The 24,394-nt window shown below is 55.8% G+C and overlaps 1 protein-coding gene across 10 annotated transcripts in view; it reads left to right on the top strand.

Annotated features, from left to right (window-relative positions):
• The window catches only part of Plxnb1 (plexin B1), a 26,644-nt gene continuing 2,250 nt past the window's right edge, over window positions 1–24,394 (top strand). Inside the window, exons 1-38 of one of the 10 annotated variants that reach the window (XM_023702295.1) lie at window positions 225–580; window positions 4,092–4,144; window positions 4,834–5,946; window positions 6,927–7,109; window positions 7,446–7,574; window positions 7,697–7,797; window positions 8,086–8,218; window positions 8,620–8,776; window positions 9,239–9,347; window positions 9,421–9,529; window positions 9,935–10,612; window positions 10,772–10,894; window positions 11,068–11,190; window positions 11,525–11,618; window positions 11,722–11,894; window positions 12,047–12,198; window positions 13,875–13,980; window positions 14,122–14,258; window positions 14,507–14,683; window positions 14,892–15,063; window positions 15,208–15,444; window positions 16,157–16,333; window positions 16,409–16,557; window positions 17,116–17,216; window positions 17,315–17,532; window positions 17,633–17,811; window positions 17,939–18,005; window positions 18,182–18,328; window positions 18,857–19,025; window positions 19,241–19,344; window positions 19,416–19,500; window positions 19,727–19,899; window positions 20,066–20,226; window positions 20,321–20,468; window positions 22,550–22,614; window positions 22,723–22,822; window positions 23,679–23,753; window positions 24,131–24,218. In XM_023702295.1, the coding sequence (XP_023558063.1) occupies window positions 4,840–5,946; window positions 6,927–7,109; window positions 7,446–7,574; window positions 7,697–7,797; window positions 8,086–8,218; window positions 8,620–8,776; window positions 9,239–9,347; window positions 9,421–9,529; window positions 9,935–10,612; window positions 10,772–10,894; window positions 11,068–11,190; window positions 11,525–11,618; window positions 11,722–11,894; window positions 12,047–12,198; window positions 13,875–13,980; window positions 14,122–14,258; window positions 14,507–14,683; window positions 14,892–15,063; window positions 15,208–15,444; window positions 16,157–16,333; window positions 16,409–16,557; window positions 17,116–17,216; window positions 17,315–17,532; window positions 17,633–17,811; window positions 17,939–18,005; window positions 18,182–18,328; window positions 18,857–19,025; window positions 19,241–19,344; window positions 19,416–19,500; window positions 19,727–19,899; window positions 20,066–20,226; window positions 20,321–20,468; window positions 22,550–22,614; window positions 22,723–22,822; window positions 23,679–23,753; window positions 24,131–24,145 (6,333 nt within the window). In that variant the 5' untranslated portion in view covers window positions 225–580; window positions 4,092–4,144; window positions 4,834–4,839 and the 3' untranslated portion in view covers window positions 24,146–24,218. Of the gene's footprint in view, window positions 95–136; window positions 191–224; window positions 581–678; window positions 1,146–4,091; window positions 5,947–6,926; window positions 7,110–7,445; window positions 7,575–7,696; window positions 7,798–8,085; window positions 8,219–8,619; window positions 8,777–9,238; window positions 9,348–9,420; window positions 9,530–9,934; window positions 10,613–10,771; window positions 10,895–11,067; window positions 11,191–11,524; window positions 11,619–11,721; window positions 11,895–12,046; window positions 12,199–13,874; window positions 13,981–14,121; window positions 14,259–14,506; window positions 14,684–14,891; window positions 15,064–15,207; window positions 15,445–16,156; window positions 16,334–16,408; window positions 16,558–17,115; window positions 17,217–17,314; window positions 17,533–17,632; window positions 17,812–17,938; window positions 18,006–18,181; window positions 18,329–18,856; window positions 19,026–19,240; window positions 19,345–19,415; window positions 19,501–19,726; window positions 19,900–20,065; window positions 20,227–20,320; window positions 20,469–22,549; window positions 22,615–22,722; window positions 22,823–23,678; window positions 23,754–24,130; window positions 24,219–24,394 lie in introns of those variants that run through there. The other 9 variants (XM_023702287.1, XM_023702291.1, XM_004642140.2 and 6 more) reach the window with 9 other exon arrangements.

Below are 24,394 nucleotides of genomic sequence, written 5' to 3'. Positions count from 1 at the left end.
AGGAGAGGCTGGCTAATGGGGAGTCCCTGGGAGAAGGCGCGGTGGGCAGGGCCAGGTGTGGAGAGGAGAGGGCGGCGGAATCCGAGGAGCTCAGGTAAGGAGAGTGGAGGAGCGGCTTGGAGAGACTGGCCCTGCTGGAGGGAGCTGCCGCCGGGGCGGGGCAGTGGACGCTGGCGGAGTGGCCGGGCAGGTGCGGCCCGTGCACCCCGCACCTGGAGTGTGCGGCGCAGGTGGGGAGCCTTCAGCTCCGCGCCGCCTTTGGGGCCGTCCCGCGGGAGGCCTTGCCTCGCCGCGTCCCCCCACCCCCTCCGCCCCGACCAAGGTCCCCGGGGCTCGAGGCCGCGCGCCCGCTTGCTCCGCGCGCTTCCGGCCAGTCCCGTGGCGGGGAGGGCGGCCGGCGGGGGGCAGGCGCGGAGCCCGGCCGCGACGCGCTTTGTCTCCTTTGTTCCCGGCGGTGGCAGCGCCGCGGCAGGAGGGGCGGGCGCGGGCGCGGTTTTCCGCCCTCGGTCTCCGGGTAACAGCTGTGGTCCGCCAGAGCCTCCGGGAGGCCGCGGCGCACGGAGCCCGAGGAGCAGCCGAGGTGAGCAGGCCGGGCGGGCAGGCTGGGGCGGCCCGGCCCGGAGTCGGGACCGCACGGTGCGCGCCAGGCAAACTCTGGCGGCTCCGCCCGGACCGCGATTGGGAGACGGAGGAGGTGGAGCCGCTGCTCGCTCCCCTTCCTCGTCTCAGCCGCTGAGACCGGCCAGCCCCTTCCCCGCCCTCCGCGATGCCGGTGGGGTGCTCGGCCGGCGCGGGGTCGCCAGGCGTCGGCAAGGGCTGCGGGAGAGCCCTGGGGTCTCAACCCTTGCCGGCTGCGCTCCGTGGAACTGACAAAGACAGAGCAGACCGCGAGCCTCCTGGCACCCGGAGGGGTCCCATCGCCACGCACGGATCACTTGGCCGGCAACCGCTGAGCTCCTCGGGTCGTCGCGGGTGCCTTGGAAACGGGCTCCCTCCACCCTGCTCAGTGCGCAGGCAGTAGGTTAGGCAGTGTGCACCCGGCACTATCAATGAGTAACCCGCCGCAGCAGAGGGCCTTGGGAGTGGGGCAGGAGGAGAGGCAGGGAGGCCACTTTCCTTCCCACCGGCTTCCAGGAGAGGTGCAGGTGTGTAAAAGCCAGTTTGTGAGTCTCTTCAGTTGTGGAGGATAGCGTCAGGAGGGTCGGTTGGTGCTTGCTGTCTGCAGGAATCAGGCGGTTGTGGGCACTGCTGAAGAAGCTCAGAGAGAAGATTGGCCCGGGACCGGCCCACCCGGCAGGCCTGGGCATGGGCAGAGTTAGAATTGGGCTTTGGCGGTGAGCCTGGGCAGGGCCTGAGATGTGGGGAGGTGGCAGGAGGTCCTGGCTGTGCAAGTCTGGAGAGGCATGGCTCCAAATCAGCCTTTTTGGTCTCTAGTCTGGTCGTTCACAAGCGGTGGGGTAAGGCCTTTCCCATGAGAGGCCAAGTGGGCCAGGCATGTGAAATGGGGGCACGTTCACTATGAGGGGAGTACATGCTCTGTGCTGATGTCTGGCAGTTGCTGGGCCTCTGAGTTAAGAGCCATACTCCCTGCCTTTAAAGAAGTTTGCGTCCAGACTGGGAGGATGAAAAAGGCTCTTCCCAAATGGTCTTGGGTGGTACCATTAATGTCAACACACTCTGCTGGCAGGGCAGTATGTACCAGTCCTGTGGCTAGGTGTGTCTGTTCCATCCACTACACAGGTGACCCCCGGAGCAAGGGAGGATGGGAAGGGTTCCCAGTGAGGACATGGCTGGGTGCCGGGCTTAACAGGGTCGACCTGGAATGGACATTCCAGGCAGTGGGAACAGCCCTTGCTTGTGATGGCAGGGAGGAGTGGAACAGGAACGAAAAGCATGCATGTGGGAGGATGTGGACCAGAGGGCCTGACCTTTATTCTTCAAGCCCGGGGGACCCCAAAGCCCCAAGAGGAGGGATGTATTTCATTTCTGTTCAAGGAAAATAGGGAGAGGAGGTGTGTGTGTGTGTGTGTGTGTGTGTGTGTATTGGATAGCGAGGGGGCTGCTTTGTGAAATGGCAGGGGTTAAATGAGATACATGTGTCCAGTACGAGGAGAAAACATCACTGTTCTTTGGACTCCTCTTGCCCATGCTAGGGCAAAAGGAAGGAGTGCTAGGTTGAGCTTCACGGAGGACTGTAGTTGAAGAAGCCTGGCATAATTCCCTGGAGCAGGTCAGCCTCTGACTTCCTGTGTGCCCTGGCCAGGAGCTGTTTCAGTCCTGAACATTTCTTCCCTTGGGTCCCTCAACCCAGCTGTGATTTCACATTCAGCGAGTGGTTTTGTTGCTGCCCCTTGAGGGCTGGAGAACCTTGGCATGCAGTAGGCTTTGAGCAAATATTTGCAAGCAAATTAAACAGTGAATGTTGGTCTGACTATGGGACCCTATGCCCAAGGCACATCCCTGGCCTGAGGGGGCAGGAGAAGTGGGCAGTAGCCAAGTGGAGGAGATGGCCTCTGCCTATCCTCTGGTGGATCTTGTATTCCCAGAGGAAGAAGCTTTCTTCAGTTCTTGGAAACAAGGTGGGGGGCTCCTGGGCAGCCTGGCTTTGCCACAGTCCTGGGCTTCTGGCTGGGTTCGAGACTTTCCCTGACACCTCCTTCCTCCCACCCCCTTGGTGGCAAACAGAGACAGCCTTGTTCCTGCTCCCATAGAGCTGCCCTGTTCTCTGCACACTAAAAATGGAAACCCCCAAGCTATTTTGGGAGCAGTGCCCAGCCAGGCTGTGGCCACGGGCCCCTGTTCCACAGTGTCCGTGCTCCACCAGGCTGCTGGACCCTTCTCTGAACCTTGTGTCCAGCCCTGCTCACGTGGACAGTTTCAGGAGTACCCTGCTGACACTCTGTGGAATGAGCACACCTGGGAGAAGAGAAACAAGCAGAATATTCTGCAGCCAGGCTGACAGCTAGGTGGTGGGAGGAGCCGGGCAACATGGGTACATCCAAATTGGGAAAGTGTTTCCCAGTTGGGGAGCCATGGTTTGCCTTAGCACCTCACCAGATTTGCTGGTGGAACACCACTGGGTCTGAGGAAGGTGGTGTTGCTATGGTGTCTTCGTTCTGGAACTTAAAGAACCTCAACTGGGCAGCACTCAGAATCTGGGGAGGTCCTTGGGATGGACCTGAGGTTGGGGGACAGCCACACATAATTACTTCCTCAGGACATCCTCTACTTAACCCACATGCTAATCCCTGTCTCTACTCTGATCTTGAGGAGAGGAAATACCAAAAAGATAGCCTGCCTCACCCAGCTCTCTAGGACTTAGTGTTTGGACTAGGAAGTGGTGTGTGAGTCTGTCTGGTGTCCAAATGTCTAAATGTAGATGGTTGTGTGTTGTGTCTCTGGTGACTATGTGTGACATTTGTACATGTCCTATATGTGGTTGTGTCATGTGATACTCTGCATGAAGGGGATTTTCCATGTGGATATGTTTTCATGTGGAATATAGGTGCCTCTGTGGTATGTTCATGTTTCTGTGACTGCTGTGTGTGCATACATGTCTGTATGTGTGTATGCCAGTTCTTGTGTGTTTGTACATGGGTGCCTGCATGCATACTGGGTGTATGTATGCATGCACCTTGGGGGGAGTGTGTTGTGTGTGTATCTGCCAGTGTGCAGGTACCTACCCATTTGAGTCAGGATGGGCAGCCTGGTCTATGTGGAGAGTGCATGTGGATGCCTTGACAGGGCAGACTTTGAGCAGAAGGCAGGTCAGTACAGGTGCTGGGAGGGAGAATTCTTAAGAGAGGGCTGTGCTAGGGGCCTGACTGGGCCCCACTGGTCACAGGGCTTCTTCCTAGTTGACCTTTCCCAGGCCCCATGGGTGCCTGGCTCTGTCTGCTGTCCTCCCCCTCCCCATGTGGGCTCCAAGGAGGCGTCCTCTATGGAATGTGTTTGGTGGCCGAAGGCCAGACCAGGCCTGGCCGCACAGACAGGCTGGGCAGTGGGAGGGGTACTTTTGTGCTGCTCCTGTGGTGGAGAGCCATGCCTCTTGCCCAGCCCCCAATTTCACGCTCTGCTCTCCCCCTGGCTAGGTGACTCCTGCTCAGGTCATGCTGTTGTCCCCTGATCTAGCTGGCTGTGCCAGGTGAGTCTAACCTTACTCCTGGGCAAATGGTAGCAGTGTGACTCTCTTTTCTGCCCAGGGATCCCTAAGGTGGGGTGCAGCCTTTTAGCCCCCATCCCTCCCAGCCTGAACCTCCCTCTTTTCTCTGGCCTGGTGTTTCTGTGGTTGACAGCCTTCTGGATTCTTGGCTTAAAAGGCCCCTTGCCACATTCTTGCCTTGGTCTAATATCTTCTGACATCTGTTGGCTCCTGAGACCTCATCTTCCCTTCTCCTTCTGGCCAGGACATTGCCATCCAGGCAGAGGAGCCTATCTCTCTTTGGGTTTCTAGGGGTTCCTTCCCCTTCCTCACACTTCTGTCCTTTTCAAGCCCTGCTCCTGATCTGTGTGGTAGTGCTAGGTAGTGTGTGTGTGTGTGTGTGTGTGTGTGTGTGTTTATTGGAGGGAGGCTGCAGGTCTCCTGAGAGTGTAGTGCCTGCAGGAAGGGGTGGTGCTGAAGTTTCCAGGGACAGTGTTTCCTTTTTCTTCCTTGGGTGGAGTATGAATGGGCCTGAGGGTATTTGGGACTGTGGTGCCCATCTGGGCCTGGGCCTCCTGTTTAGCCCAAGGTTAGGAGGGGCATCTTGGCAATGACACAGACTAGTTTTTTACCAGTGACCTTAGGGTACTCTGGGGACCACATGAGCTCCACTTGATCTCTCTTCTTGCCAGGTGACCATGCCTGCTCTTGGCTCAGCTCTTCTCCAGGCGCTCTGGGCTGGGTGGGTCCTTGCCCTCCAGCCCCCTCCACCAGCTGCTTTCACTCCCAATGGCACACATCTGCAGCACCTGGCAAGGGATCCCACCTCTGGCACCCTTTATCTGGGGGCTACCAACTACCTGTTCCAGCTGAGCCCTGAACTGCACCTGGAGGCCATGGTGTCCACGGGCCCTGTGCTAGACAGCAGAGATTGCTTACCGCCAGTGATGCCTGATGAGTGCCCCCAGGCACAGCTTACCAACAATCCCAACCAGCTGCTCCTTGTGAGCCCAGGGGCCCTGGTGGTGTGTGGGAGTGTACACCAGGGTGTCTGTGAACAGAGGCGCCTGGGACAGCTTGGGCAACTGCTGTTGCAGCCAGAGCGGCCTGGGGACACCCAGTATGTGGCTGCCAATGACCCTGCAGTCAGTACAGTGGGGCTGGTGGCCCAGGGCTTGGCAGGGGAGCCCCTCTTGTTTGTGGGGAGGGGATACACCAGCAGGGGTGTAGGGGGTGGCATTCCACCCATCACAACCCGGGCCCTGAGGCCACCAGACCCTCAAGCTGCCTTCTCCTATGAGGAGACAGCCAAGCTGGCAGTGGGCCACCTCTCCGAGTACAGCCACCACTTTGTGAGTGCCTTCGTACGCGGGGCTAATGCCTACTTCCTGTTCCTGCGCCGAGACCTGAAGGCTCCATCTAGAGCCTTCCGTGCCTATGTGTCTCGTGTGTGCCTTTGGGATCAGCACTACTACTCCTATGTGGAATTGCCTCTGGCCTGCCAGGGGAGCCGTTACGGACTGATCCAGGCTGCAGCTGTGGCCACATCTGGGGAGATGGCTGGTGGGGAGGTGCTCTTTGCAGCCTTCTCCTCAGCGGCACCCCCCACCGTGGGCCAGCCACCTTCTGCGGCTACTGGGGCATCTAGAGCATCTGCACTCTGTGCCTTCCCCCTGGATGAGGTTGACCGGCTTGCTAATCACACACGAGATGCCTGTTACACCCGGAAGGGCCTTGCTGAGGACAAGACTGAGGTGGCCTACATTGCATATCATGTCAGCTCTTCCTGTGACCAGCTGCCAGTGGTGAGTGCTGACATGGTCCCGGCTTTTGCCTTGTGTAGGGCTGCTTTTCAGGTAGCAAGGGCCAAGCGGCTGCCCAAGGAACCTGGTGGGAAACTGATGGTAGGGTGGGGGACTGTCAGGTCAACAGGTATTAGAGCTTCTTTGGGCCTGAGTAATGGAAACAGAGCATTGGGGTAGCAGATGGCAGTGCAGGGGTGCACTTAGATCAGGTGCTGAAGAGGTGGCTTTGCAGAGGTGGCTTTGCAGAGGTGGGCTTGGGCTAGGGAAGGGGCCGATGCTAGAATGACACTGTTTATATTCTGGAGCAGAAGAGTGAGGTTAAGGGCTGTGTGGTTGTAACTTCAGGATCAATACAGTGGCAAGAAACTCCTTACAGGGGGAGTGGGTCAATCGGAAGTACAGGGGGCTAGGGCTGGGGAGATAGCTCAGCCATCTAAGCACCTGCTTGGCAAGCACAAGGACCTGAGTTTAATCCCTGACCCACGTACTGTGCCGGCCCTGGAACCTTGGTGTGGTGTGCTGGCCATGGAAACCGGGCATGGGGGTGCAGGCCTGTAATCCCAGTACTAGGGAGGTTGAGCCAGGAGGATCACTACGAGTCTGAACTGCATAGTGAGACCCTGTAAAAAATAAAAGTAAAAACTTAAAAAAAAAAAAAAAAGGACAGAGGATCTAGGCTAGTAGACTTGGGAATGGCTCAGGGAAAGGCAGAGGACAGCAACAAGAGGGCCTGCTCCCAGGCTAGGACTAGGAGAAGATGGGGCCACAAACTGGAGTGGGGATCAAGAGGTGAAGGAGCATCAGGAAGCTGCCCAAGGCAGCTGGAGACTGGTGCACTGTGGGAGGGCTGAGGACACCACTCTTATGAGGTGTTGCCCAGCGTGGGGTTGTTGGGGAGGGCTGGGTAGAGAGGTTGTCAGGGAGCACGGAGCAGGGTAGTTCTCCACATAGGGCCTTCTCATGCTTCTTGATGTCTGCAGGACACCCCGGATGCTTTTCCCTGTGGCTCAGACCACACACCCAGCCCCATGGCCAGCCGTGTCCCTTTGGAAGCCACACCAGTTTTGGAGTGGCCAGGGGTTCAGCTAACAGCTGTGGCAGTCACCATAGAGGATGGAAACACCATTGCTTTTCTGGGAGACAGTCAAGGACAGCTGCACAGGGTGAGACCACAGGAAGTACTAGGCCTTGTCCCAGGCTTTGGAGGAGACAGGCTGCTGGGAACCAAGCCCAGGAAGTGCATCTCCTGTGATCCCTGAGACTGGGATTTGTGATGTGTGACATGGCCCCCAGCCCTGGGCAGGGAGAGACAATCTGTGCTTCTCTTCCCAGGCTGGGAGGTGTTTACCTGTATACTCTCGCACCCTACGCTGGTTGCAATGACCTGTAGCTTCCCAGAAGGAAGTTCTTGTCTTTAAAATTGGTTCTGTGTTCAGTGGAGGAGGCCTTGGGCCTGTGGCCATGGACCTGGTGCCAGACCTCGGGGTCTCTGTTCTCAGGTGTACCTGGGCTTGGGGAGTGATGGCCACTCATATTCCACACAGAACATCCAGTGGGGTTCTGCAGTGAGCAGAGACCTCACCTTTGATGGAAACTTCGAGCACCTATATGTAATGACGCAGTCCACAGTGAGTGCCTGACCTGAGCCAGGCCATGGCTTGTGGGAGGGGCCTGTGGGTGGCCAGGGACCGTGATATGGGTGAGTGCCTGGTGTTTGGATTGCTGGCCCCAGATCCTCTCTGCCCTATAGCTTGTGAAGGTTCCTGTGGCATCCTGTGCCCAGCACCTGGACTGTGCATCTTGCCTCGCTCACCGGGACCCATATTGTGGGTGGTGTGTGCTCCTTGGCAGGTTGGTGCTCTGCTACTTCCTATCCCATTTCCCCAGTGCACCTGTGTAATTGTGTCAACCAGGATTCCTGACTTTTGGTCCTTGATTCACAACTCCTGACCCCTGGATGCTCCCAGCCCCCTGCCACCCTCTGTCCCTGGCATCATTGCCCTGCAGGGCAGACATAAGGTGTCACTCCCTATTTGTGGGCCTTGTGCATGGCTTTAGGATTATAGGTATTCCTGCCTTGTGAATTCCAATGACCCTCCAGTGACGGTCACAGATAAGATGTTGGTCATTCTCAATTAGGTGCAGTCGCCGTTCTGAGTGCTCCAGGGGCCAGCGTCCAGAGCAGTGGCTGTGGAGCTTCCAGCCTGAGCCAGGCTGTCTGCGAGTGGCAGCCATGAGCCCTGCCAACATCAGCCGTGAGGAGAAGAGGGAGGTGAATGACTATAGAGTAGGCGAGGCCTAGTGGGCGTGGCTGGGGATGAATTATATTTTTGTGTCTTGTGCATGAAATCCTCCGTGGCCTTGTATAGACACTCTTCTTTGGACCTTAGTTTCTCTGTTTGTTACTAATGCAGGCCAGGTGTGTTTGTGAACATTTGGGGGCTAGAGGCCACAGGTGCTGTCCACACTGGGTACCCCATAAATGCGATCCCTGATCTGTGGCCCGATGACCAGTGTGTCCTGGGCGTGTGTTTGTGTGTGTGTGTGTGTGTGTGTGTGCGCGTGCGCACACATATGCGTAACACTTTTATTTTTTAAAATTCTGTGTTTGTGCTATTTTATGTAATCCATATAATTTCTTTTTCTATTATTTGTCCTGGGCTTTCTTGATAGGTTTTCCTGTTGGTGCCAGACCTGCCACCCCTGTGGCCAGGGGAGTCATATTCTTGCTACTTTGGAGAACATCAGAGTCCTGCCCTACTGACGGGTTCTGGTGTGATGTGCCCTTCCCCAGACCCTAGTGAGGTCCCTGTGCTGCAGAAAGGAGCTGGTGGGTGAAAGAAGGGGCCCTCCCTGTACCTGAGAGAGCCCACTTGGCTCCCACCTGGCTCCAAGGGGTGTGACTAGAATGAGATGTAAATCTAGACCAAGAGCCCTGAGCCAGTGGCTTCTGTGTTTCCTGTGCCTGTGCATATGCATGTGTGTGTGTTTGGGGGACAGGATCTTGAACTCATCATGTAGCCCAGGCTGGTCTCAAATTTGCAGTGATCCTCTTACCTCACCCTCCTGAGTGCTGGGATTATAGGCGTGCACCACCATGCCTGGCTAGTTGATGGCTTTGAGTCCTTTCACTGTCCCCAACACTACAGTGTCAAGTTTTGCCCTGTGAATGGTATTTCCCAGCTCTGAGTTCCTCCCATTGTTCAGGGTGCCCGCCTCACTCTACATGGTCTCTGTGTGGTGGCTCTGGTGCCTGGCCACTGCTCACATGGCCTTCTCTTGCACTTTGCAGACCATGTGTCCATGAATGTGGAGCTCAGGTTTGGCACCGTGGTGATTGTCAAAGCTTCCCTTTCCATCTATGACTGTGTGGCAGTCACTGAGCTCCGTCCGTCTGCACCGTGAGTTCCTCCCCAGCTCCTGGCTCTGGGCTTCCCTGTGGTGACACCCACCCCATGGCTGTGCTCTGTGCAGGTGCCAGGCGTGCGTGAGCAGCCGCTGGGGCTGTAACTGGTGTGTCTGGCAGCACCTCTGCACACACAAGGCCACATGTGATGCTGGGCCGATGGTGGTGAGCCAGCAGGTGAGTGGGCACTGGGATGGGTACATGGGCGCTTGGGCCCCCAGTGTGAGGATGTCTGATGGCCCGGGGTCTGTGTGCCTGCCTGCCTGCCTGCCTGCCTGCATGAGGCTCCGTTCTGAGTGCCTGAGCCACTGTGTAGGATGGACTCACTGGGGAGCAGCTGCAGATCTGTCCTGCCAGTTTTGGGAGAGGACATTTATAGCTGACAGGCAGGAGGTGCGGCCTTTGCCTCACCTCAGCACAGACACCCCTGGAGCCAGTCCTCTGTGTTTCTCCTTTGGAGAATTAATGGGTTGTTTTTGTTTCTCTTTTCCTTGGTCTCCTTCCTTCTTAACATACCCTTTGCCTGCTCCTCTGTTTGCCTGCTGAGTGACCCTTCCTGTCCTTCTCTGTCTCCCCCTGCAGAGCCCGCTTTTCTCCCTAGCTCCTCTTGCAAAAGACATACCTAGCCCCCTCCCAGCCACAACCCCTAAAGCCATGGTCACCCCTACTCCTTACACCATTCCTGTGGAGGCTGGTGCTCCCTCCATAACTACAGCCTCAGATGTATCACCTGGGGTCAGGCCTTCCCTGCTCAGCCCCTGGGGGCCCTGGGCAGGTCCCAGCCCTATACCTTCCCCCACCTCCACAGAGTCACCTCTCCATGAGAAGCCCCTCCTGCCCAGCCTCCCCACCAGACCTGGAAACTCTGTCCCTGTCCCCACTGACTTGGGGCCTTCAGCCACACCTGAGGACCTCTCAGCCTCCCACCCGGCACCCTCAGAAGTAGCAGCTGTGTCCCCTGCAGAGCCTGACCCCGAGGCCCTTCCCTCTACGGTGGTCCTGGACCAGCCCCCTGGCACTGCTCCTGCCACCACTTTCCCAGGGGCCGCTGGCTCCACGAAGCCTGCTCTGGATTGGCTCATGAGAGAAGGCGGCGAGCTGCCCAAGGCAGATGAGTGGACAGGGGGTGACGTGCCCGCCTTCTCCACTTCCGCCCTCCTCTCAGGTGATGGAGACTCAGCAGAGCATGAGGGCCCCCCCGCCCCCCTCATCCTGTCCAGCCTGGACTACCAGTACGACACCCCCGGGCTCTGGGAGCTGGTGAGGTCCAGCCCAGGAAAGAGGCCTTGGGAGGGGACTGGGGAGACACAGGCCCCCCTCACCTCGGGACTCTCCGTGGGGAAGGGCACGGGGCAGGGCTTGGCAGAAGCTGAGGTGGGCAGGGTGCGCTGCACACACTCGTGTTTTTGTTGCCTGCAGGGAGAGGTGAGTTGGAGAGCCAGCTCTTGTCCCTGTGTAGAGAGTGTCCAGAGCTCTACACTGATGCCTGTCCACGTGGAACGAGAGGTCCGCCTGCGTGGCCGGAATCTCCGCCTCTTGCAGGTGTGTGTATCCTTGCAGCCGCTTTGAATGATGAGAGGCCCTGAACCTTGGGCAGTCCGCAGAGGTCATAGCCCCAGGTCTCACCCTCAGCCAAGAGCCTTTGCTGAGGATCTGGAAAGTTCCTGGGGCTCAGCTCCAGAAGTTGCCCTAACAGTTGTATCTTCTGTCCCCAGGATAGCCCAGGAGACAGTGAGTGTGTGATGCAGCTAGAGGGCCTTGAGGTGGCAGTGAAGGCCCAGGTTGAGTGTGAGCTGCCTCCGGATACCTGGTGCCATGTCACGTGCCAGAAACAGCAGGTACAGACCATGGAAGCCTGGGTAGACAAGGGTACACGGGCCACAGGCTGGTTATTAACTGTAGCTGGCTATGCCACATTGTCCCTATCCCCACATTGACCCTAGAGGAGCAGATGGTTGCTTCTACTCAGACTATGGCAGTGTAGCCTTCCAATCCAGCAAAAATCCAGTTCTGCCTCTAACCTCCTGCCTTTTTATGCCATGGAATCCCTGCACCCCAGCTGTGATCTCTGATGCTGTACTGATAGTGAGTCTGTGCTGCTTTCTGTGAGCTGCCTCTCCAAGGCCTGATGCCTTCTCCAGCTCCCAGCTAACACCACACCCTCTTCTCCAGCTCAGCTATGAGGCCCTGCAGCCTGAACTCCGAGTGGAGCTGTTTCTGCGTTGGGCCGGCCGCTTGCGTGTGGACAGTGCTGATGGGCTGCATGGTGAGCTCCCTGGAGGGTCACATGGGCAGCTGTGCGTGCTGCAGGCTCATGGTAGCTGGACTTTTCCAGTCCTGCCTCTCACATGAGTCCCTGTTGTCTCCAGTGGTACTGTATGATTGTTCCGTGGGACACGGGGACTGCAGCCGCTGCCAGACCGCCATGCCCCAGTATGGCTGTGTGTGGTGCAAAGGAGAACATCCACGTTGTGTGGCCAGGGAGGCCTGTGGCAAGGCTGAGGCTGTGGCCACCCAGTGCCCTGCACCTCTCATCTCCTCGGTAGGTGGGAATGCTGGCCTCACTGCCATCCTTGGGTGGAGGGTGACTGTGCCATGGATGTCAGGGATGAAAAGTGGGGAGGCTGGGGCTGCCTCTCTGTGCTGCAGGAGGTCAGCGGGTGGGCAGAGGTGAGCAGTCCTTGTCCTGAACAGGTGGAACCCCTGAGTGGGCCTGTAGATGGAGGCACTCGCATCACCATCAGGGGCTCCAACCTGGGCCAGCATGTTCAGGATGTCCTGGACATGGTCAAGGTGGCTGGAGTGCCTTGTGCCGTGGATGCCCAGGATTATGACGTCTCCAGCAGGTGAGCTGGTGGTTCCAGTGTGGTTGATTCCATGGTGTCTTTCCCTTCAGGGCTTCCTATTCCCTGCTCATCTGCCCTCCTCCTCTGTCTTCCTTGAGTGCAGTCCCAGTGTCTCAGAATGGGGGCGGTGCCGTCAAGGCGCTAGAATACCCGTCCAGGCTCCTGTACCTACACGTAGGTTTCTGGCTTGGACTCTTTAGGGAGATCATTTCAGAGCTTTCTGGGGGTACGGTTGCTGGCCAAGGCTGATGTTTGGCTCTGCTCAGGTGTTTGCCTTTCTGAATGACTGTGGATATAGTTAGGATAGTATTGTCGTTAGTGGCTGGTTTCTAGCCAAGTGTGTCCTGGCTTGTGGTCCTCCCTAAGTGCTGTGATAATTAGCTGTGCACCACCGCTCCTAGCATCACTATCTTTTTGATTTTATTTTTCTTTCTGTATTGAGTACAGGGTTTACAGGGTGCAGGGTCTACAGGGTCTTACTACACAGATTGGAGTTGTAGTGATTCTCCTATTTTTAGCCTCCCAAGCGCTGGGATTACAGGCATGTGCCACCATTCCCAGTCTCAATCTCTGTCTCAGTGCGCCCCACGGGCAGGGAGGTTGAATCCCAGCTGCTGTGCTCTGCCTGAGCAGGCGCTTTAGTTCGCTGAGCTATTTGGCCGGCCCTTATTTTATTTTTTGTATATTTTTTTTGTTGTTGTTTTTTTGGCGGAACTGGGGATTGAAGTCAGGCCCTTGCACTTGCCAGGGAAGCGCTTATTCCACTGAGCCATCTCCCCGCCCCCACCCCCTTTTTTGTATATGTTTTTTGAGACAAGGTCTTGCTATGTAGTTCAGGCTGACCTTGAACTGACTATGTAGCCTAGGTTGGCCTCAGACTCATGACAATCCTCCCGCCTCAGCCTCCTGAGTGCTGAGATTACAGGCGTGCACAATCATGCTCAGCCACAATCTTTATTTTAAATAAGTAAACACTTTGGAAGAACATGGAGCTTTTCTCAAAATGTGTTATGATTGAGAACCTAAGGAGACTATGACTGTCAGTGATTCCAGAGACATGAGACTTACGAAGTGATTTATAAAGCAGTTTAAATATATTCTGGCTGGAGCCTTCCCTAGGTAGTTCACACACTCCTTGTTCTGTGTTTCCAGTGTTTGCAGGGATTGTGACAGTGTCACAGAGTTCAGCCAGTGCAGGCTAAATGCTGTGGAATTAATTGGCCCCAAACTCCCATTTTCTAGCTAAGAACCAGCATTTTCTCACATTGTTCATGTCTATCTCCAGATTTGGCTGGAGGTTTTCAGGTACTTTTTTCTGCCGGGAAGTTGTGCTTTTACTACTTAGCGAGGCATGTGCTGCCCGTGATGGTGGTAGAGCAGCCCACTCAGTAGCGTGGCTTACCCCACAGTCAGCCTTGACAGGGCTTCTCTGTGAAGGTGACACAACAGAGGGATGATTCCTCCTTGCTGGAGGCCTCTGAGGAACCATGAATGTTTTCAGTGCCAAGTTCTGCCATGTGCCATAGGAGAGCCCTCAAGATGAAGAGATGATGCTGGCCTGACTGTAGGATGGGGAGGGGGGACCACCTGCTGCTGAGGAGTGGGGAGGGGCTGCTCTGTTACTTCGAGGGCCCTCCATGCCGTGTTACAGCCCCTTGCCTGCCTTGTGCCTACAGTCTCGTGTGCATTACCGGTGCCAGTGGGGAGGAAGTGACTGGTGCTGTGGCAGTGGAGGTGCCAGGAAGAGGACGCGGCGTCTCAGAGCTCAACTTTGCCTACCAGGTGCCTGAGTCACACACCGTGAGATGCCCTCAGCTGCCAATGGACCACCTTCACAGGGCTCCCCAACCCATGGCTGTCTTGTCTGTCTTGGGGTCCCCCAGTCTGACAGTCATCTATCTTTCTTTGTTGCCCTTCCTACAGGACCCCAAGGTGTATTCCATTTTTCCAGTCCAAGGCCCCAAAGCTGGGGGCACCTACCTTACTCTGAATGGTTCTAAGTTCCTGACTGGTCGCCTGGAGGACCTTCGAGTGGTAGTGGGAGACCAGCCCTGTCGCTTGTGAGGGCTGATTCCTCATCTTATGAAAGTCTACAGGCTTCGGAGGGGAAGAAGTGGGTGGGGTGCTGGGGAGAGTGGGGAGAGTGGGGGCAGGAGGAGGATCACATCTGCCCCATAAGTGGCCAGACCTTTCTGAGGCCAGGGTGTGTTGGAGACTTCAGTCAGAAAGGAGGGGAGTTGAATAAGGCCTAAGCGGATCCCCCATCCTGCACCCCTACCTGCCTTCCACTCTCGTCTCCCTTCTACAGGCTTCTGGAGCCACAGTTGGAGCAGCTGCACTGTGAGACCAGCCCATACCCCACACCTGCCACCCTTCCTGTGACTGTGTGGTTTGGGGCCACAGAGCGGAGGCTACTGCATGGGCAGTTCAAGTATACAGCAGACCCTAACGTCACTTCTGCTGGCCCCACCAAGAGCTTCCTCAGGTTGGCACTAAAGGCTCAGTGCATGACATGTGATAAGGAGTTCTACTCTGGGAGCAGTTCAGGGCTTTCTGTGGGGGGCTGTGAATCTGTGCTGCTGATACAGAGAAACGTTCTTATTCCCTGGGCTCGGGCTGAGCTAGCTGGGACCAGGTCGTACTTTCAATCCTGGTTTTAGTAAACTTTGTGTGGCTTGTGTGCTGTGTTTCAGTGGAGGCCGTGAGATCTGGGTCCGTGGCCAGAATCTGGATGTGGTGCAGACACCAAGAATCCGAGTGACTGTGGCTCGGGGAGCTCTGCAGCCTGGTCAGGGTCTGGGGCGGAGACGCCGTGTGGTCCCAGAGGCAGTGTGTTCCCCTGGAGCCTCCTGTGGCGGTCAGCGGGTAAGCCAGTTGGGCCTCCCTGTCTGCATGAGGCTGGCCTTCCTCTCCCCTTCCCCACCTTCCTGCCCCCAGTGGCTGCTCACATCTTTGCTCAGCCCCCTTCCCATGCAGCCCTTCACGTGACACTTCTGTCTTCTCCAACAGTTTGAGGAACCTTGCAATGTGAATTCCTCCCAGCTCATCCTGTGTCGTACACCTGCCCTCCCAGGCCTGCCTAAGGACCCCTTGGTGGAATTTATCCTCGATAATTTGGTCTTTGACTTTGCAAAACTGAGTCCTACTCCCTTCTCCTATGAGGCTGATCCCACCCTGAAGCCCCTCAACCCTGAGGACCCGACTGCACCTTTCCGGCATAAGCCTGGGAGTGTGTTCTCTGTAGAGGTACTACTGCTCCTTCTCAGCTCGGCCTCAAGGCTCTTGTTTGGCAGGACAGCACTGTGCATGAGGTGGAGAGGCCAGGGTGATAGAGCAAGGGCTGGGGGCTCCTAGGAGGGCTTTGAGTGGTGGCCTGGGTCCTGACACTCCTCAGCAGTGGGTTGGTACCCACAGGAGTGGGCGGTGTGGTGCACAGCGGATAATGGGCTGATCCCCATGTGGTGGCCTGATGCAAGGCATGTGTCCTGGCTGCGTGGGAGGTAGAGGTGGGCATTGGGATGGGCTGTGTACAGACAGTCTTTAACTACCTGAGGGCCGTCTGACCCCGCAGGGGTTTTGGTTTTGTTAGGTAATGGGCAAGATTTGATTCTCCAGTCCCCTCCTCACCCTTGGTACTGGGGATTGAACCTAGGGTGCACTGAGCTACATCCCATTCCCTTTTCTAAAGTTTAAAATATGGTCTCACTAAGTTGCTCAGGCTGGGCTTGAACTTGAGGCAGGTTCTATACATTTTTAGCTCTGAAAAAGAGAGGAGAAGCTGGAGCAATCTAGTAGACCTCTCCAGGACCACTGGTTTCAGCTCAGGGGAAACGGTGCTGAGCGACTGTCAGCCCTACTCCCCAGGACCGATCTTTCCATGCTTGGAGGGTTGGATCTGAGTGACCACCAGCTCCTCGGGAAAGGTTTTGAATGACGTATTGGTGACTCTGTATTCCAGGGGGAGAATCTGGACCTTGCGATGTCCAAGGAGGAGGTAGTGGCCATGATAGGAGATGGCCCCTGTGTGGTGAAGACCCTGACCCGGTACCACCTGTACTGTGAGCCCCCCATGGAGCAGCCCTTGCCATGGCATCGTGCCCTCCGGGAGGCACCTGACACTTTGCCTGAGTTCACGGTCAGGTTGCCAGTTCTGGGCAGGGCTGGGTGTTGGGGAGATGCTCAGTGCTTACTGACAATACTCCCCACACAGGTACAGATGGGGAACCTGCGCTTCTCCCTGGGTCATGTGCAGTATGATGGCGAGAGCCCTGTAGCCTTCCCTGTGGCAGCCCAGGTGGGCTTAGGGGTGGGCACCTCTCTTCTGGCTCTGGGTGTCATCATCATTGTCCTCATGTACAGGTGGGTACAGCATGTGTGACTGGGCTAGGCAGAATGGGACTGGCTGGGAGAGGAGCAGATTTGATCTGAGCTCAGCAAATGTCTTCTCTAAAGGCCAGAGAGTAGGGCTTTGAGGGGATTTGTAGGCAAAATGGTCTCTCTTGCAACCCCTCAGCTCCGCCATTGTGTACCAGAGCAGCCATAGACAGTATGCAACATTGAGCATGGCTGTGTCCTGTATTAGTACTGCATGCTAACCAACTGCACCACTGGAGCTCTGTGGCTGTGTTCTGACAAATTTTTACTTATGGAAATAGATCATAGGTCAGGTTTGGCATGATACAGTTTGTAGATCCCTGGATGCAGTTGTGCCAGGTAGATGCGGATAGGTGGGTTGGCATTCTGGGATGGAGTAGGCTAAGTCCTAAGCCAAGCCTTGTGTTGGCTGGGCTAGATTAGTTTGTATTGGACAAGGTCAGGCTATAGCTAGGCCAGAGTTGGGCGGATCTGGGCCACATGGGACCTAGCAAGGACTTTGGCCTCCTCTGACCTTCCCTTCCTGCCTTTGGTACTGTGCAGGAGGAAGAGCAAGCAGGCCCTGAGGGACTATAAGAAGGTTCAGATCCAGTTGGAGAATCTGGAGAGCAGTGTGAGGGACCGCTGTAAGAAGGAATTCACAGGTGAGGCTCCTACAAGTGGCCCCAGTTTCCAGGGCTCAGTCCACAACTGCTCCCATCATATAGAAATGATATTGAGACTGGCCTCTTCTGCTTAACAGACCTCATGACCGAGATGACCGACCTCACCAGTGACCTTCTGGGCAGTGGCATCCCCTTCCTTGACTACAAGGTGTATGCCGAGAGAGTCTTCTTTCCTGGCCACCGGGAGTCTCCCTTGCACCGGGACCTCGGTGTGCCTGAGAGCAGGCGACCCACTGTGGAGCAAGGCCTGGGGCAGCTCTCTAATCTGCTCAATAGCAAGCTCTTCCTTACCAAGGTGCTGCCCCAGCCCTCAGCAGGACCACCTGCTCTCTTGAGCCAGTCCTCTTTATTCCGCTGTTTCTGAGCCCCACCTCTCATGATCTCTTCCGGCCCAGTTTATACACACGCTGGAGAGTCAGCGCACTTTCTCAGCTCGGGACCGCGCCTATGTGGCGTCTCTGCTCACTGTTGCCCTGCACGGGAAACTTGAGTACTTCACCGACATCCTCCGCACCCTGCTCAGTGACCTGGTAGCCCAGTATGTGGCCAAGAACCCCAAGCTGATGCTGCGCAGGTCTGTATGACTGTTGGGGCTGCGTGGAGCCAGAAGCTAAGGTGGGGCCTTAGATCTGGGGTCGGCTCCATAGAGAACTCCACAGCCCCAGTGCTGACCCTGGCCTGCCCCTCTCCTGTCATCTTAGAACAGAGACGGTGGTAGAGAAGCTGCTCACCAACTGGATGTCTATCTGCCTCTACACCTTCTTGAGGGTAAGGAAGGCTGAGGCTGAGCTCCTGTCCTGACTGGGTTGGGCCCCTAGCACCTTGCACCCTCCTTCTGGCATGTCCATGTCACCTTTGGCCTGCATGTTGTACCCTTCTCCAGCATGCATCACATCCCATACACCTCTTCACTTGTGGGGCCCCTAACTGCCTGCAACCCTCAGGACTCGGTAGGGGAGCCTCTGTACATGCTTTTCCGAGGAATTAAGCATCAAGTGGACAAGGGGCCAGTGGACAGCGTGACTGGCAAAGCCAAATATACCCTCAACGATAACCGCCTGCTCAGAGAGGACGTGGAATACCGACCCCTGGTGAGGGAGTGTGTGTTCATATGTGGGCAATAGGATCAGTCTCCAGTTGGGGTCTCAGTTTCTGAGGTCTGTGCCTGGATATAGAGCCAGCCTGCCCTCTGGCTGCCCATTGCGGGGAGAGGTCTTTTTTGCGGGGGAGGACTGGGGGATTGGACTCAGGACATTTCACTGGCCAGGCAGGTGCTTGTACTGCTGAGCTATCTCCCCAGCCCTGGGGAGAAGTCTTGATTTGTTTACTTTTGGTCATGCTGAGGATGGAGCCCTGGGCCTCCTTTATGTTGGTTTCACCTGAATAAAGGGAGGCTTGCACTCACTCAGATTCTCCACAATTCACTACAGTGTGCTGGGTGTGGGGTTGCTGTAGAGGAAGCTGAAAGCTGGAGGAGGCAAGGAGGAGGAAAAACAGAACTAGCGATTGCTGGGTACTTGGGGATCAGGTGCTAAGGCTTTTTCATGGGTTGTCCCTGTCCTTGGGCTCGTGTCCTGAATGTGACTCAGTTCCTGACCACTTTCCTATGTCCCTTGTAGACCTTGAATGTGCTGTTGGCCATGGGACCTGGGCCGGGAGAGCCCCAGGCGGTGCCGGTGAAGGTCCTGGACTGTGACACCATCTCTCAGGCCAAGGAGAAAATGCTCGACCAGCTTTATAAAGGAGTGCCTCTTGCCCAGCGGCTAGACCCACACAGTCTTGATGTTGGTGAGGACCTAAAGCCAGGGGCTTGGAGACCTGAGGTGGTGTTAGACCTGGGCTTGCTTGTCACCCAGGGTGGGTGGTGGGTGGGATGTTGTGAGTTGGGACACAAACGGGCTCTGGAGCACTTCTCAGACAGCTCTCCCCTAGACTAGAAGGGCTGGGTGGGGCTGACCCCAAAGAAAGGGGTATCCCTCTGCCAAGCACTTTTGTCTTTGTAGAATGGAGGTCTGGGGTGGCTGGTCACCTCATCCTTTCTGATGAGGATGTCACTTCTGAGGTCCAGGGTCTGTGGAGGCGCTTGAACACTCTGCAACATTACAAGGTGGGAAGGTGGGGGTGGGAGCGGGATGACGGGGTGCAGTTGGTGGAGGGATCACCAGCTGTGGTCAGCAGGTCCCGGATGGAGCAACAGTGGCCCTTGTTCCCTGCCTCACCAAGCATGTTCTCAGGGAAAACCAAGATTACGTCCCTGGAGAACGTGAGTACCTGCCCCCATCCCCACAGCGGAGCTGTAGATTTGCTTACCCAATCTTGGGTAATGTGGGGAGTCCCTTTGGCCCTCAGAGTGGGGTTGTGCCTATTTCCTTTCTACCTAAAGATGCCTCAACCAGATGCCTCTGTTCCTGGGAGAGTTGGTAGGACCCCAGGGGCCCAGAGGAGGTGGCATCTGGTGTGGGGCGATGAGTTGTGGGGTCTTGGCACAGGGACTCCTATGCTGGAAGATGTGGATGAGGGGGGCATCCGGCCCTGGCACCTGGTGAAGCCGAGTGAGGAACCAGAGCCACCCCGGCCTCGGAGGGGCAGCCTGCGGGGTGGGGAGCGGGAGCGAGCCAAGGCCATCCCTGAGATCTACCTGACCCGCCTGCTATCTATGAAGGTGGGGTGCTGGGGGGGGGACTGGCTTGGAACAGGACGGGCAGTGGGGTTTGGGTGTGGGGAAGTGACCACTTGCGGGGCCTGGGGGTGGTGTGGGGCTTGCAGAGGCCGCGCTGTGCTGGGGTACCCTCGCTGACTGCGTGCCTCTGCTTTCCGTCTTCCCGTAGGGCACCCTGCAGAAGTTCGTGGATGACCTGTTCCAGGTTATCCTCAGCACCAGCCGCCCTGTGCCCCTGGCGGTGAAGTACTTCTTTGACTTGCTGGATGAGCAGGCCCAGCAGCATGGCATCTCCGACCAGGACACCATTCACATCTGGAAGACCAACAGGTGGACCGGGGGCTGGGCTCAGTGCCTGCGTGTGTTGGGGTCTTCCTCTCCTTCCTCCCCCGCATGCTCATCGCCGTGCTCACCCCGCCCGCAGCCTGCCTCTGAGGTTCTGGATCAATATCATAAAAAACCCGCAGTTTGTGTTCGATGTGCAGACGTCTGATAACATGGATGCGGTGCTCCTTGTCATTGCACAGACTTTCATGGATGCCTGCACCCTGGCTGATCACAAGCTGGGCCGGGTGAGCCGCTGGGCTGGATCCAGCCAGGAGGGGCTGGGAGGAGGATGGGCTGCATATAGATTCCAGGCTCATCTGAGTTTCAGAGTGGCAGCTTGGGAAGGACAGGAAGTTGTGGGAGGTCTCTGACCTGAGGCATCTCTAGGCCAGGCCTTGTGGAGGCTCCCTGGAAGTTGGCAGTGTGTCAGTCTTAAGGGATGAGCTAGAGCCGGGGATGCCCTGTGCCAGGGTTGGGATGTGGTACAGCCTGGTATGGCTGGCAGTTTGTGGCAGCCGGCCGGGACTCCTTGGTGAGGGCTCACTCTGAGGGTAGCCTGAGGCCTGGGAACTCAGAGGGAGATGTGCTATCCTGTGGACAGGCAAGGGCCAGGTGCAAGCCCACAGGAGGGCACAGGGCAAGTGGAAGCTGTGGACTGAATGTGAGGGATGCAGAGGATGGAGGAATTCATATGATCAGGAGTGTTTGGCTGTGGTGAACTCAGATAGAAAGGGGGTGAGCCTGTGGTATTTTGGGGGATACCGGGTGGTTTCCAGTAGAGGTATGGATTCTTCAAGCTCAGAGCAGTTCCAGGCTGCCTGGTGAATTTGACACCTTAGGGTAGGGGGCGTCTTTCTCCCAATGGTGTGGCAGGGAGGCAAGTTTGGGGGAAAGCTAAGTCTGAGGGCTATGCTGATAAGGCAGCTGGGAAGCACAGAGGCATGCTGTAAGTGGTCCCGCAGCACTGAGTTTGGGAATGTATGATTACAATAGTAAAGGCCCAGAGTCTGTGGCATCTGGGCCCCCCGGTGTGTCTGCTGAGCCAGGGCCTGAGTGGCTCCACAGATCTATCAGTGGGGCTCTGCTTAGATCAGTCCCCTGGGCCCCATACTTATAGATCTCTATGAAGAGGAATATATAGTGCAGTCTTTGGGGAGCCATTTTTGTTTAATTATTCTGCCCATGATACAACTGACAATCACAGGGCCACACCAGGAACCATGGGGCTGCCTCCAGGAATGGGTGTTAGGTGATGGCTGGGTTTTTGCCAGGGCTTTGTACTGTTTTTTTCTTCCTGACAGAACAGCAAATAGTTCCTGGGTATCTTAGAAATAGTGTAATCAAAGAATATCAAGGGTCTCCCTGTGAAGACTCGGGAGAGCCCAAATCTCTCAACTCAGGTTGGGAGATGACCTGGTCATATGTCCTCTTTCTCACTCGGGTAGCACCACTGCCACCTTTCTACCTTCCCCACAGTGTTAGCATGAGGCAGAAGTCCTAGAGCAGGAGCCTGCTGCCTGAAACCTGCAGCTGCTGGGACTTGAACTCGGTGTGTTTATAGAGGCAGTGTTTGGGTCCATTAAAACTGTGGTCTCTGAAGGGCTGTGGTCTCTCAAGGGCTAAAGAGACCCCCTTGAAATCTTTTTTTTTTTTTTTCCCTTGAAATCTTAGCTGAGCCACTGGGCAGTGAGATAGTCTAGGGCAACTTAAAAGCCTTTGTGCACATGGGGTGTGAATGCCAGACATCACTGAGGATCTCTGAGAATCATGCCCTGCAGGCTGCAGGTGGAGGTGGGATCTGAGCTGAAGAGACAGGACACTGTGGGAGGGAGTGACCTACAGGAGGAAGTGGGTTGGGGGGACCAGCCATTTTCTGGGTCTGAGGGGTTCCTGAGGCGTGGAACCTTCTGTTTTAAAACTGAAGCACTCTGCCATAAAGGGTCAACTTGAGTCATTTGTAGGATAATAAATGTATCTTGATACCATTATGTTGAGTGGCATAGATCAGACACCTAAAGTATAAATCAAGAACAAAATAAAAGATAGTACTAGGAAGTAGGGAGACAGATCTTGCCCAAATGGGAGGGGAGGGATCAAGAGTTGGAGGAAAGGTGGGGCTAACGGTGAGGAGTAGGGGGCGGAAAAAGTAAATGCATTATGCTTGGACATCAGCTGCTCACAAGGACTGTAAACATTGTACACTGAAAACATGTACTAACAAAAATAAAACGAACAGATCTTTGAGGATCTTTGAGGGCTGGGGAGCTGATCTCTCTAACGGGGTCTCATCTGTTTCCTCTTGCACTGCCTTCCTGTGTGTGCCCAGGACTCCCCCATCAACAAGCTTCTGTATGCACGGGATATTCCCCGTTACAAAGGAATGGTGGAAAGGTACTGGGGAAGGCAGTGGAACTTGAGGGGCTGTTGGGTGTGCAGGCAGCTGAGGCCCTAGGTGGGCCCTCGTGGGGGCTAGACAGTGTGGGCTTGTTTACCCCGCAGCTGCTGCACTGAGTTTTCTGGCAGGTACTACGCAGACATTAGACAGACCATCCCAGCCAGCGATCAGGAGATGAACTCCGCCCTGGCTGAGCTGTCCCGGGTAAGGCTTTGGGGTTGGGCACAAGCTTCCTGCTATAGTAGTCCTGCTTCCTTTATCTTTTATACTTCTGCCCCAACCAGCTCATGGAGCTCATGTGTAGGGAAGCTCTTGGGACCTTAGCAGCCCATAAGTCGGGTGGGCCATCTACTGCTGAACAAGGCCGAGGCTCCTAGCATCTTATCGTAGAGCAAGCAGAGGGCTTGTCTTGGCAGCTACTATTGAATCTGACTGAGCCAGGTGCCTGAGTGTGTGCAGCCCTCATTGAGTTTGTGGAGTAGCTATGACTCTGCCTACCCATGCCTTTGCCTGCTTGGTTACCTCGGTGGTGCACATTTCCCTCTACTCCTAAGCCCTCAAATGATAAATTCAGGAATCTATGAAGGTCATTTCTGAAATGATTGTGACAACCACAACTACAGAGGTAACAGCAGCTGTGCTTTTGGTCCTGCTGTGCGTCAGGGCCTTCACAGGGTTCTCTCTGTATTTCCTTTGATCCCCATATGAGCTGCACAAGTTAGGTGGTATCTACTCCACTGTCCAGAGGAGAAGTTCAGGTTTAGAGATGTCCCTGTGGAAGGGAATAGTTGAATGAGATCATTGCAGAATTACCCTGGGCCCAGACTGCAATGACATCTTATCCTTGAAGGCAGTCACCTGGGGTGGGAGAGAGCCACACTAGAGTCTGATGGGGAGTGGGTGGTGCAGTCCCAGTGGGAAGCCAAGTCCTGCTGAAACTAGACCTGGGGTCTTCCTGCTAAGGGGGCCTTTCTTCTTCTGACTTGCCCTAGCATCCTCAGCCCACCCCTGTGGCTGGCTGGACCCCTCATCTCTTTGATTTCTTTTCTACCCTCTCTAGAACTACTCTGGTGACCTTGGGGCACGAGTGGCACTGCATGAACTCTACAAGTATATCAACAAATACTATGACCAGGTGGGTAGGCCCTGGGCCCTTACTGAAAGCCTCACCTTGAGGGATGTCCTGGGGGCTCAATGGACAGATGCAGGGACATCTAGCTCGGTGGCTCGGGCTGGGGGACCTTTGGGTCTCCTGCAAGCAGAGGAGGAAAGAAGCTGAGTCTCTTAGCAGTTTGGAGAGTGTCTTTGGCATGGTTTCTGATGTTGACTCTGTTCTTCCCTGTCCCCATAATCCTGGCCTTCAGCAGGGCTTCCAGCATGGTGGTAGTGTTTGGGGGTGGGGAGGGCTGGGAGCCCTAAGTCTAGAGATGGATGTGGGATGTGCTGGAGGATCACACAATTGCCATCTCTGCCCTGACCTCATCCTTACTCAGTCCCTACCTGATTCCAAAGTTGGTGGTTGATTGAACATGGCCCTACTCTGGGCCCTGATCTGTCTGGGCCATGTGGACTATGGGAGAGTAGAGTCTGGGCCCATAAGGTGAGTGAAGGAACTTTTTTTTCTTTTTTTTTTTAAATTCTTAACCATGCTTTTTAAATTTTAGGATTTCTTCTATTTAAATTTTTTTTAATGGGGGCCAGGGAGATGGCTCAGTGGAATAAGCGCTTCCCCGGCAAGCGCAAGGACCTGAGTTCAATCCCCGGTTCCGCAAAAAA

Source organism: Octodon degus, unplaced genomic scaffold (genome assembly GCF_000260255.1).
Source record: "Octodon degus isolate 3935 unplaced genomic scaffold, OctDeg1.0 scaffold00147, whole genome shotgun sequence".
NCBI lineage: Eukaryota > Metazoa > Chordata > Mammalia > Rodentia > Octodontidae > Octodon > Octodon degus.
The sequence above is the reverse complement of the archived record's forward strand: the minus strand, read 5'-3'. Positions and strand labels throughout refer to the sequence as shown.